General features: G+C 40.9%; 1 protein-coding gene across 8 annotated transcripts in view; it reads left to right on the forward strand.

Moving 5' to 3' along the window:
- arap2 (ArfGAP with RhoGAP domain, ankyrin repeat and PH domain 2) overlaps positions 1–13,388 on the forward strand; it is a 272,636-nt gene that overhangs the window by 241,291 nt on the left and 17,957 nt on the right. For all 8 annotated transcript variants that reach the window (XR_008062416.1, XR_008062417.1, XR_008062418.1 and 5 more), the window contains exons 27-28: positions 12,162–12,290; positions 13,157–13,296. Coding sequence is in view for 1 of the 8 variants with exons in the window: in XM_052459291.1 (XP_052315251.1) it covers positions 12,162–12,290; positions 13,157–13,296 (269 nt within the window). In the remaining 7 variants the exon portion in view is untranslated. The remainder of the gene's footprint in view (positions 1–12,161; positions 12,291–13,156; positions 13,297–13,388) is intronic.

Here is a 13,388-nt window from a genome sequence, read left to right on the forward strand (position 1 = left end):
AGAGAGCCATGTTTTCGTGAAACAGAGAATGTTACAATCTCTGATGTCCCTCTGGGAGGCAACCCTTGCTCGAATTTCGTCTACCTTTTTGTCAAGAGACTGGACATTGGCGAGTAGTATACTCGGGAGCGGTGGGCGACGTGCACGTCTATGGAGCCTGATCAGGCTCCATCTGCCCCTTCTGCGGTGCCGTTGTCTTGGGTCGGCTTCTGGGATTAGATCCATTGTCCTGGGTGGTTGTCCAAAACAGAGGATCCGTTTCGGGAAAGCCTGGTCGTAATGTTGGTGAGTTGACGTTGCTCTTATATCCAATAGTTCTTCCCGGCTGTATGTAAAAAGACTTAAGATTTCTCGGGCTAACAATGTAAGAAATAATCCATAAAAAAAAAATACAGCATAGTTTCTTCAGAACGTGAAGAGAGGCGTCCATCTTTGTCAGTGCCATCTTTTCTCCTAACTGAACTGTCATCTGTCTGAACATTGAATTAGAGATGGATGTCATCTGTCTGTATATCCAATTAGTGAGAGATGGGTGTTTGACACCCAGGACACTGTTTCAAAGGCTGTTCTCATTCAGGTCACATTTTCCTCTTCTCAAGGCCTCATGATCAGAAGATTAGGCTGTTGAAGTATCTCAGTTATGAACCAGTGTATGCAGTAATATCTCAGTAATGAAGTAGTGTATGCAGTAATATCTCAGTAATGAAGTAGTGTATGCAGTAATATCTCAGTAATGAAGTAGTGTATGCAGTAATATCTCAGTAATGAAGTAGTGTATGCAGTAATATCTCAGTAATGAAGTAGTGTATGCAGTAATATCTCAGTAATGACCCAGTGTATGCAGTAATATCTCAGTAATGAACCGGAGTGTGTAGTAATATCTCAGTAATGAAGTAGTGTATGTAGTAATATCTCAGTAATGAACCGGAGTGTGTAGTAATATCTCAGTAATGAACCGGTGTGTGTAGTAATATCTCAGTAATGAACCGGTGTGTGTAGTAATATCTCAGTAATGAACCGGTGTCCATGGCTATAGAAGTGATGAACCGGTGTATGTAGTAGCATCTCAGTAATGAACTGGTGTGTGTAGTAATATCTCAGTAATGAACTGGTGTGTGTAGTAGCATCTCAGTAATGAACTGGTGTGTGTAGTAGCATCTCAGTAATGAACCGGAGTGTGTAGTAATATCTCAGTAATGAACCGGTGTGTGTAGTAGTATCTCAGTAATGAACCGGTGTATGTAGTAATATCTCAGTAATGAACCGGTGTGTGTAGTAATATCTCAGTAATGAACTGGTGTAAGTAGTAATATCTCAGTAATGAACCGGTGTATGTAGTAATATCTCAGTAATGAACCGGTGTGTGTAGTAATATCTCAGTAATGAACCGGTGTGTGTAGTAATATCTCAGTAATGAACCGGTGTGTGTAGTAATATCTCAGTAATGAACCGGTGTGTGTAGTAGTATCTCAGTAATGAACTGGTGTAAGTAGTAATATCTCAGTAATGAACCGGTGTATGTAGTAATATCTCAGTAATGAACCGGTGTGTGTAGTAGTATCTCAGTAATGAACTGGTGTAAGTAGTAATATATCAGTAATGAACCGGTGTATGTAGTAATATCTCAGTAATGAACCGGTGTGTGTAGTAATATCTCAGTAATGAACCGGGGTATGTAGTAATATCTCAGTAATGAACCGGTGTGTGTAGTAATATCTCAGTAATGAACTGGTGTAAGTAGTAATATCTCAGTAATGAACCGGTGTATGTAGTAATATCTCAGTAATGAACCGGTGTGTGTAGTAATATCTCAGTAATGAACCGGTGTGTGTAGTAATATCTCAGTAATGAACCGGTGTATGTAGTAATATCTCAGTAATGAACCGGTGTGTGTAGTAATATCTCAGTAATGAACTGGTGTAAGTAGTAATATCTCAGTAATGAACTGGTGTGTGTAGTAATATCTCAGTAATGAACCGGTGTATGTAGTAATATCTCAGTAATTAACCGGTGTATGTAGTAATATCTCAGTAATGAACCGGTGTATGTAGTAATATCTCAGTAATGAACCGGTGTGTGTAGTAATATCTCAGTAATGAACCGGTGTATGTAGTAATATCTCAGTAATGAACCGGTGTGTGTAGTAATATCTCAGTAATGAAGTAGTAATATCTCAGTAATGAACCGGTGTATGTAGTAATATCTCAGTAATGAACCGGTGTGTGTAGTAATATCTCAGTAATGAACCGGTGTATGTAGTAATATCTCAGTAATGAACCGGTGTGTGTAGTAGTATCTCAGTAATGAACTGGTGTAAGTAGTAATATCTCAGTAATGAACCGGTGTATGTAGTAATATCTCAGTAATGAACCGGTGTGTGTAGTAATATCTCAGTAATGAACTGGTGTAAGTAGTAATATCTCAGTAATGAACTGGTGTGTGTAGTAATATCTCAGTAATGAACTGGTGTGTGTAGTAATATCAGTAATGAACAGTAATATCTCAGTAATGAACCGGTGTGTGTAGTAATATCTCAGTAATGAACCGGGGTATGTAGTAATATCTCAGTAATGAACCGTGTGTGTAGTAATATCTCAGTAATGAACCGGGGTATGTAGTAATATCTCAGTGAATAGTAATATCTCAGTAATGAACTGGTGTAAGTAGTAATATCTCAGTAATGAACCGGTGTATGTAGTAATATCTCAGTAATGAACCGGTGTGTGTAGTAATATCTCAGTAATGAACCGGTGTGTGTAGTAATATCTCAGTAATGAACCGGTGTATGTAGTAATATCTCAGTAATGAACCGGTGTGTGTAGTAATATCTCAGTAATGAACTGGTGTAAGTAGTAATATCTCAGTAATGAACTGGTGTGTAGTAATATCTCAGTAATGAACCGGTGTATGTAGTAATATCTCAGTAATTAACCGGTGTATGTAGTAATATCTCAGTAATGAACCGGTGTATGTAGTAATATCTCAGTAATGAACCGGTGTGTGTAGTAATATCTCAGTAATGAACCGGTGTATGTAGTAATATCTCAGTAATGAACCGGTGTGTGTAGTAATATCTCAGTAATGAACCGGTGTGTGTAGTAATATCTCAGTAATGAACCGGTGTATGTAGTAATATCTCAGTAATGAACCGGTGTGTGTAGTAATATCTCAGTAATGAACCGGTGTATGTAGTAATATCTCAGTAATGAACCGGTGTGTGTAGTAGTATCTCAGTAATGAACTGGTGTAAGTAGTAATATCTCAGTAATGAACTGGTGTAAGTAGTAATATCTCAGTAATGAACTGGTGTGTGTAGTAATATCTCAGTAATGAACTGGTGTGTGTAGTAATATCTCAGTAATGAACTGGTGTGTGTAGTAATATCTCAGTAATGAACCGGTGTATGTAGTAATATCTCAGTAATGAACTGGTGTGTGTAGTAATATCTCAGTAATGAACCGGTGTATGTAGTAATATCTCAGTAATGAACTGGTGTGTGTAGTAGCATCTCAGTAATGAACTGGTGTGTGTAGTAACATCTCAGTAATGAACTGGTGTGTGTAGTAATATCTCAGTAATGAACCGGTGTATGTAGTAATATCTCAGTAATGAACTGGTGTGTGTAGTAGCATCTCAGTAATGAACTGGTGTGTGTAGTAGTATCTCAGTAATGAACTGGTGTATGTAGTAGCATCTCAGTAATGAACCGGAGTGTGTAGTAATATCTCAGTAATGAACCGGTGTGTGTAGTAGTATCTCAGTAATGAACCGGTGTATGTAGTAATATCTCAGTAATGAACCGGAGTGTGTAGTAATATCTCAGTAATGAACCGGTGTGTGTAGTAGTATCTCAGTAATGAACCGGTGTATGTAGTAATATCTCAGTAATGAACCGGTGTCCATGGCTATAGAAGTGATGAACCGGTGTGTGTAGTAGTATCTCAGTAATGAACCGGTGTATGTAGTAATATCTCAGTAATGAACCGGTGTGTGTAGTAATATCTCAGTAATGAACCGGTCGGTGTGTGTAGTAGTATCTCAGTAATGAACCGGTGTATGTAGTAATATCTCAGTAATGAACCGGTGTCCATGGCTATAGAAGTGATGAACCGGTGTGTGTAGTAGCATCTCAGTAATGAACCGGTGTATGTAGTAATATCTCAGTGATGAACCGGTGTATGTAGTAATATCTCAGTGATGAACCGGTGTGTGTAGTAATATCTCAGTAATGAATCGGTGTCCATGGCTATAGAAGTGATGAACCGGTGTGTGTAGTAATATCTCAGTAATGAACCGGTGTCCATGGCTATAGAAGTGATGAACCGGTGTGTGTAGTAGCATCTCAGTAATGAACCGGTGTATGTAGTAATATCTCAGTAATGAACTGGTGTGTGTAGTAGCATCTCAGTAATGAACTGGTGTGTGTAGTAGTATCTCAGTAATGAACTGGTGTATGTAGTAGCATCTCAGTAATGAACTGGTGTGTGTAGTAGCATCTCAGTAATGAACTGGTGTGTGTAGTAGCATCTCAGTAATGAACTGGTGTAAGTAGTAATATCTCAGTAATGAACCGGTGTATGTAGTAATATCTCAGTAATGAACCGGTGTCCATGGCTATAGAAGTGATGAACCGGTGTGTGTAGTAGTATCTCAGTAATGAACCGGTGTATGTAGTAATATCTCAGTAATGAACCGGTGTCCATGGCTATAGAAGTGATGAACCGGTGTGTGTAGTAGCATCTCAGTAATGAACCGGTGTATGTAGTAATATCTCAGTAATGAATCGGTGTCCATGGCTATAGAAGTGATGAACCGGTGTATGTAGTAATATCTCAGTGATGAACCGGTGTGTGTAGTAATATCTCAGTAATGAATCGGTGTCCATGGCTATAGAAGTGATGAACCGGTGTGTGTAGTAATATCTCAGTAATGAACCGGTGTCCATGGCTATAGAAGTGATGAACCGGTGTGTGTAGTAGCATCTCAGTAATGAACCGGTGTATGTAGTAATATCTCAGTAATGAACTGGTGTGTGTAGTAGCATCTCAGTAATGAACCGGTGTATGTAGTAATATCTCAGTAATGAACCGGTGTATGTAGTAATATCTCAGTGATGAACCGGTGTGTGTAGTAATATCTCAGTAATTAACCGGTGTATGTAGTAATATCTCAGTAATGAACCGGTGTATGTAGTAATATCTCAGTAATGAACCGGTGTGTGTAGTAATATCTCAGTAATGAACCGGTGTATGTAGTAATATCTCAGTAATGAACCGGTGTGTGTAGTAATATCTCATTAATGAACCGGTGTGTGTAGTAATATCTCAGTAATGAACCGGTGTATGTAGTAATATCTCAGTAATGAACCGGTGTGTGTAGTAATATCTCAGTAATGAACCGGTGTATGTAGTAATATCTCAGTAATGAACCGGTGTGTGTAGTAGTATCTCAGTAATGAACTGGTGTAAGTAGTAATATCTCAGTAATGAACCGGTGTATGTAGTAATATCTCAGTAATGAACTGGTGTGTGTAGTAATATCTCAGTAATGAACTGGTGTAAGTAGTAATATCTCAGTAATGAACTGGTGTGTGTAGTAATATCTCAGTAATGAACTGGTGTGTGTAGTAATATCTCAGTAATGAACTGGTGTGTGTAGTAATATCTCAGTAATGAACCGGTGTATGTAGTAATATCTCAGTAATGAACTGGTGTGTGTAGTAGCATCTCAGTAATGAACTGGTGTGTGTAGTAGCATCTCAGTAATGAACTGGTGTGTGTAGTAATATCTCAGTAATGAACCGGTGTATGTAGTAATATCTCAGTAATGAACTGGTGTGTGTAGTAGCATCTCAGTAATGAACTGGTGTGTGTAGTAGTATCTCAGTAATGAACTGGTGTATGTAGTAGCATCTCAGTAATGAACCGGAGTGTGTAGTAATATCTCAGTAATGAACCGGTGTGTGTAGTAGTATCTCAGTAATGAACCGGTGTATGTAGTAATATCTCAGTAATGAACCGGAGTGTGTAGTAATATCTCAGTAATGAACCGGTGTGTGTAGTAGTATCTCAGTAATGAACCGGTGTATGTAGTAATATCTCAGTAATGAACCGGTGTCCATGGCTATAGAAGTGATGAACCGGTGTGTGTAGTAGTATCTCAGTAATGAACCGGTGTATGTAGTAATATCTCAGTAATGAACCGGTGTGTGTAGTAATATCTCAGTAATGAACCGGTCGGTGTGTGTAGTAGTATCTCAGTAATGAACCGGTGTATGTAGTAATATCTCAGTAATGAACCGGTGTCCATGGCTATAGAAGTGATGAACCGGTGTGTGTAGTAGCATCTCAGTAATGAACCGGTGTATGTAGTAATATCTCAGTGATGAACCGGTGTATGTAGTAATATCTCAGTGATGAACCGGTGTGTGTAGTAATATCTCAGTAATGAATCGGTGTCCATGGCTATAGAAGTGATGAACCGGTGTGTGTAGTAATATCTCAGTAATGAACCGGTGTCCATGGCTATAGAAGTGATGAACCGGTGTGTGTAGTAGCATCTCAGTAATGAACCGGTGTATGTAGTAATATCTCAGTAATGAACTGGTGTGTGTAGTAGCATCTCAGTAATGAACTGGTGTGTGTAGTAGTATCTCAGTAATGAACTGGTGTATGTAGTAGCATCTCAGTAATGAACTGGTGTGTGTAGTAGCATCTCAGTAATGAACTGGTGTGTGTAGTAGCATCTCAGTAATGAACTGGTGTAAGTAGTAATATCTCAGTAATGAACCGGTGTATGTAGTAATATCTCAGTAATGAACCGGTGTCCATGGCTATAGAAGTGATGAACCGGTGTGTGTAGTAGTATCTCAGTAATGAACCGGTGTATGTAGTAATATCTCAGTAATGAACCGGTGTCCATGGCTATAGAAGTGATGAACCGGTGTGTGTAGTAGCATCTCAGTAATGAACCGGTGTATGTAGTAATATCTCAGTAATGAATCGGTGTCCATGGCTATAGAAGTGATGAACCGGTGTATGTAGTAATATCTCAGTGATGAACCGGTGTGTGTAGTAATATCTCAGTAATGAATCGGTGTCCATGGCTATAGAAGTGATGAACCGGTGTGTGTAGTAATATCTCAGTAATGAACCGGTGTCCATGGCTATAGAAGTGATGAACCGGTGTGTGTAGTAGCATCTCAGTAATGAACCGGTGTATGTAGTAATATCTCAGTAATGAACTGGTGTGTGTAGTAGCATCTCAGTAATGAACCGGTGTATGTAGTAATATCTCAGTAATGAACCGGTGTATGTAGTAATATCTCAGTGATGAACCGGTGTGTGTAGTAATATCTCAGTAATGAACCGGTGTATGTAGTAATATCTCAGTAATGAACTGGTGTGTGTAGTAGCATCTCAGTAATGAACCGGTGTATGTAGTAATATCTCAGTAATGAACCGGTGTATGTAGTAATATCTCAGTAATGAACCGGTGTCCATGGCTATAGAAGTGATGAACCGGTGTGTGTAGTAGCATCTCAGTAATGAACTGGTGTGTGTAGTAATATCTCAGTAATGAACCGGTGTATGTAGTAGCATCTCAGTAATGAACTGGTGTGTGTAGTAGCATCTCAGTAATGAACCGGTGTGTGTAGTAGCATCTCAGTAATGAACCGGTGTCCATGGCTATAGAAGTGATGAACCGGTGTCCATGGCTATAGAAGTGATGAACCGGTGTCCATGGCTATAGAAGTGATGAAATCAGCTCAACGTCAGTCGGTTGATGATACTATGGTGATTAATTAATATCATCGTCGTCATATGTCATAAATTAGCCATTTCCTCTTTTCTTGAATCGCGAGTTGAGATCATTTATATACTGTAACACCTCTGCATTTAGTGGGAGGGGTTAATGACAAATAATAATTAATGGATTATAGTTCTAGTATAATTAGCTGGCATTGCTGTGTACTTTTCACCAGTTCACAGAGAGTTTGCGTGTTCCCCTCTTCAAAGTTAGCCTTTGAGTTAGTCAGGTTTTTCCTTTGCGAAACAAAAAAACAAAATGATGGGGTACACGGTGAACATAGAGCATATTTGATGATGGTTCAACATTTTTCCTCTGCTGGAGACAACAGATTTTCTATTGCGTTGAAACATCCCAGATCGCTTAGCTGTTCAAAAGCTGCTGTCGTGACACATTTTTATGCTAATGACTGATAAGGGGGAAAGGGGAAGAAGAGTAAGTGTTAGATAATTACGCGTTTTGATGGTTAAACCATAGATAAACAGTGTTATCGGTGGCGATTGGGGAAACTAATATTTGGGTGTGAGAATGAATAACTATTTCCTTTCGCCTGAGTCTGCACAGATCCCAGAGAAAAGATTAGCTACTGTGTTCTAAATAAATTACGCACCCGGGACTATTGTTTGTTTCCCTCGGATATGAAAAACTATTAACAGGGTGTGCAGAAATTGAAAAAATACAGGTGGGTGGGGGGGGCACACGTGATTTTAGCTGTTGGTATGTACTAATATCCTGCTCACAAATCAGGGCAAGATAATAGGCCTATTTTGCACTTGAGTGTGTTTTCTAATCATGTTCAGATTTGCAGAGGATAATTTAACTACGCAATTATAAAAGTCGAGGGAAGGAAAAACAACAACCTATTGATAATGGGTTTTTCCTGATGGCGTTTTAGACAGTTAAAGTTCCGTGATAATGAAGATTGTTTTAATTTTTTTTTTGGGGGGGGTGTACAGCTAAACCACATCGGTCAGGATTGTGTTGAAAACATTGTAAACTGCGAGGGTAATATTTTCAGATTTTGCAGACACAGCCATAGACTTTAAATAGTCTTAGACTTAGTTATAGATGAAAAACAGATTTATTGTCTCTGTTACAGAATAGTAGACACAACACTCTGACTAGCAGACACAACACTCTGACTAGTAGACACAACACTCTGACTGCCTGACACAACACTCTGACTAGCTGACAAACACTCTGACTAGTAGACACAACACTCTGACTAGTAGACACAACACTCTGACTGCCTGACACAACACTCTGACTAGCTGACAAACACTCTGACTAGTAGACACAACACTCTGACTAGCAGACACAACACTCTGACGAGCTGACACAACACTCTGACTAGCTGACACAACACTCTGACTAGCTGACACAACACTCTGACTAGCAGACACAACACTCTGACTAGCTGACACAACACTCTGACTAGTAGACACAACACTCTGACTAGCTGACACAACACTCTGACTAGCTGACACAACACTCTGACTAGCTGACACAACACTCTGACTAGCTGACACAACACTCTGACTACCTGACACAACACTCTGACAAGTAGACACAACACTCTGACTACCTGACACAACACTCTGACGTAGCTGACACAACACTCTGACTACCTGACACAACAACACTCTGACTAGCTGACACAACACTCTGACAAGCAGACACAACACTCTGACTACCAGACACAACACTCTGACTAGCAGACACAACACTCTGACTAGTAGACACAACACTCTGACTAGCAGACACAACACTCTGACTACCAGACACAACACTCTGACTACCAGACACAACACTCTGACTAGCTGACACAACACTCTGACTACCAGACACAACACTCTGACTACCAGACACAACACTGACTACCAGACACAACACTCTGACTAGCTGACACAACACTCTGACTACCAGACACAACACTCTGACTACCAAACACAACACTCTGACTACCAGACACAACACTCTGACTACCAGACACAACACTCTGACTAGCAGACACAACACTCTGACTAGTAGACACAACACTCTGAATACCAGACACAACACTCTGACTAGCTGACACAACACTCTGACTAGTAGACACAACACTCTGACTAGCTGACACAACACTCTGACTAGTAGACACAACACTCTGACTAGCTGACATAACACACTGACTACCAGACACAACACTCTGACTACCAGACACAACACTCTGACTAGCTGACACAACACTCTGAATACCAGACACAACACTCTGACTAGCTGACACAACACTCTGACTAGTAGACACAACACTCTGACTACCAGACACAACACACTGACTACCAGACACAGCACACTGACTACCAGACACAACACTCTGAATACCAGACACAACACTCTGAATACCAGACACAACACTCTGACTAGCTGACACAACACTCTGACTAGTAGACACAACACTCTGACTACCAGACACAACACACTGACTACCAGACACAACACTCTGACTACCAGACACAACACTCTGAATACCAGACACAACACTCTGAATACCAGACACAACACTCTGAATACCAGACACAACACTCTGACTAGCTGACACAACACTCTGACTAGTAGACACAACACTCTGACTACCAGACACAACACACTGACTACCAGACACAACACACTAACTACCAGACACAACACTCTGAATACCAGACACAACACTCTGACTAGCTGACACAACACTCTGACTAGTAGACACAACACTCTGACTACCAGACACAACACACTGACTACCAGACACAACACTCTGAATACCAGACACAACACTCTGACTAGCTGACAAACACTCTGACTAGCAGACACACCACTCTGACTAGCTGACACAAAACTCTGACTACCAGACACAACACTCTGACTAGCTGACACAACACTCTGACTACCTGATACAACACTCTGACGAGCTGACACAACACTCTGACTCGTAGACACAACACTCTGACTACCAGACACAACACACTGACTACCACTCACAACACTCTGACTAGCAGACACAAAACTCTGACTACCAGACACAACACTCTGACTAGCTGACACAACACTCTGACTACCTGACACAACACTGACGAGCTGACACAACACTCTGACTCGTAGACACAACACTCTGACTACCAGACACAACACTCTGACTACCAGACACAACACTCTGAATACCAGACACAACACTGTGACTACCAGAGACAACACTCTGACTAGCTGACACAACACTCTGACTAGTAGACACAACACACTGACTAGCAGACACAACACTCTGACTAGCAGACACAACACTCTGAATACCAGACACAACACTGTGACTACCAGAGACAACACTCTGACTAGCTGACACAACACTCTGACTAGTAGACACAACACTCTGACTTGTAGACACAACACTCTGACTAGCAGACACAACACTCTGACTAGTAGACACAACACTCTGACTTGTAGACACAACACTCCGACTAGCAGACACAACACTCTGACTAGCAGACACAACACTCTGACTAGCAGACACAACACTCTGACTTGTAGACACAACACTCTGACTAGTAGACACAACACTCTGACTAGCAGACACAACACTCTGACTAGTAGACACAACACACTGACTAGCAGACACAACACTCTGACTAGCAGACACAACACTCTGACTAGCAGACACAAAACTCTGACTACCAGACACAACACTCTGACTAGTAGACACAACACTCTGACTAGTAGACACAACACACTGACTAGTAGACACAACACTCTGACTTGTAGACACAACACTCTGACTAATAGACACAACACTCTGACTTGTAGACACAACACTCTGACTTGTAGACACAACACTCTGACTAATAGACACAACACTCTGACTTGTAGACACAACACTCTGACTAGCTGACACAACACTCTGACTTGTAGGCACAACACACTGACTTGTAGACACAACACTCTGACTTGTAGACACAACACTCTGACTAGTAGACACAACACTCTGACTAGCAGACACAACACTCTGACTAGCAGACACAACACTCTGACTTGTAGACACAACACTCTGACTAGTAGACACAACACTCTGACTAGTAGACACAACACTCTGACTAGCAGACACAACACTCTGACTTGTAGACACAACACTCTGACTAATAGACACAACACTCTGACTTGTAGACACAACACTCTGACTAGCTGACACAACACTCTGACTTGTAGACACAACACTCTGACTAATAGACACAACACTCTGACTTGTAGACACAACACTCTGACTAGCTGACACAACACTCTGACTAGCTGACACAACACTCTGACTTGTAGGCACAACACACTGATGTATTTTGTCTTTGTAACAGAACGCCCATTACACTACAAAGAGAAGGTTCTGGAGCAGGTGCTGGAGTGGAGCACTCTTGACGACCCCAGCTCCGCCTTCCTCGTCATCAAAAAGTTTGGAGAGCACAAAATGGCAGACACTCTCCCAGGTACAACATGCAGTTTGATGGATGACATCTGAAAGCACCGTCATGCTCACAATATAGCTGAGAAGGTGTCAAATCAGCTTTTGTACTCCAGCATTTCACACTGACAATGGCACTGATTGAGCTAAAAGGCGTCTGTTTCTATGAACACAGTTTCCTTATTGAGAGAATTTTCCACACAGATACACAATACTGTACTAAAGACCTTGATGGATGCTAAGAATGAAAGATTTACTCTCTCTCTCTCTCTCTCTCTCTCTCTCTCTCTCTCTCTCTCTCTCTCTCTCTCTCTCTCTCTCTCTGTGTCTCTCTCTCTCTCTCTCTCTCTCTCTCTCTCTCTCTCTCTCTCTCTCTCTCTCTCTCTCTCTCTCTCTCTCTCTGTCTCTCCCCCTCTCTCTCTCTCTCTCTCTCTCTCTCAGCATCAGTCCTTTTATCCATTCCATCATTTCAGAACCAACTTATTACTGAATGTGTTATTAGATTAGTATAAGGAAACAGTTTAGTAATACATTACAGAGTGATTTATTGACGTTATGAACAGTAATTTCTCACCTCTTTCAGCCATTAGTCATATCACTGTACCTGTTAAGAAGGCTATTATTGAACATTTATAACAAGTGACCTTTTCTCATCACGATTTAACCTCAAAGCAAATTAACATTGATGCATGATACTATACTCTACACCCTATTTACATTTACATTTAAGTCATTTAGCAGACGCTCTCACCCTATGTCATCAATAGACTCTCACAGCAAATCATACAATCACAAACATGCATTCATAATTGCGGTGATTTTCTTCCATCTCTCATATACCAAGGGGTGTGGACGATCTGCTGATTGCATTTTGTTGAATTTCACCTTCAGGCAGGAAGCAAAAACAGTTTATGAGAGGGGAACAGGTGAAGTTCAAGGATGGATCCTCCAAGCTGCTGTCCGGACATAAATTCCAGGACAGATATGTCATCCTCCGAGATGACAAGCTGCTACTGTACAAAGAGATGAAAGTGAGTGGGGTGTGTGTGTGTGTGTGTGTGTGTGTGTGTGTGTGTGTGTGTGTGTGTGTGTGTGTGTGTGTGTGTGTGTGTGTGTGTGTGTG

The sequence above is a fragment of the Oncorhynchus keta genome, chromosome 13 (genome assembly GCF_023373465.1).
Source record: "Oncorhynchus keta strain PuntledgeMale-10-30-2019 chromosome 13, Oket_V2, whole genome shotgun sequence".
Lineage (NCBI taxonomy): Eukaryota > Metazoa > Chordata > Actinopteri > Salmoniformes > Salmonidae > Oncorhynchus > Oncorhynchus keta.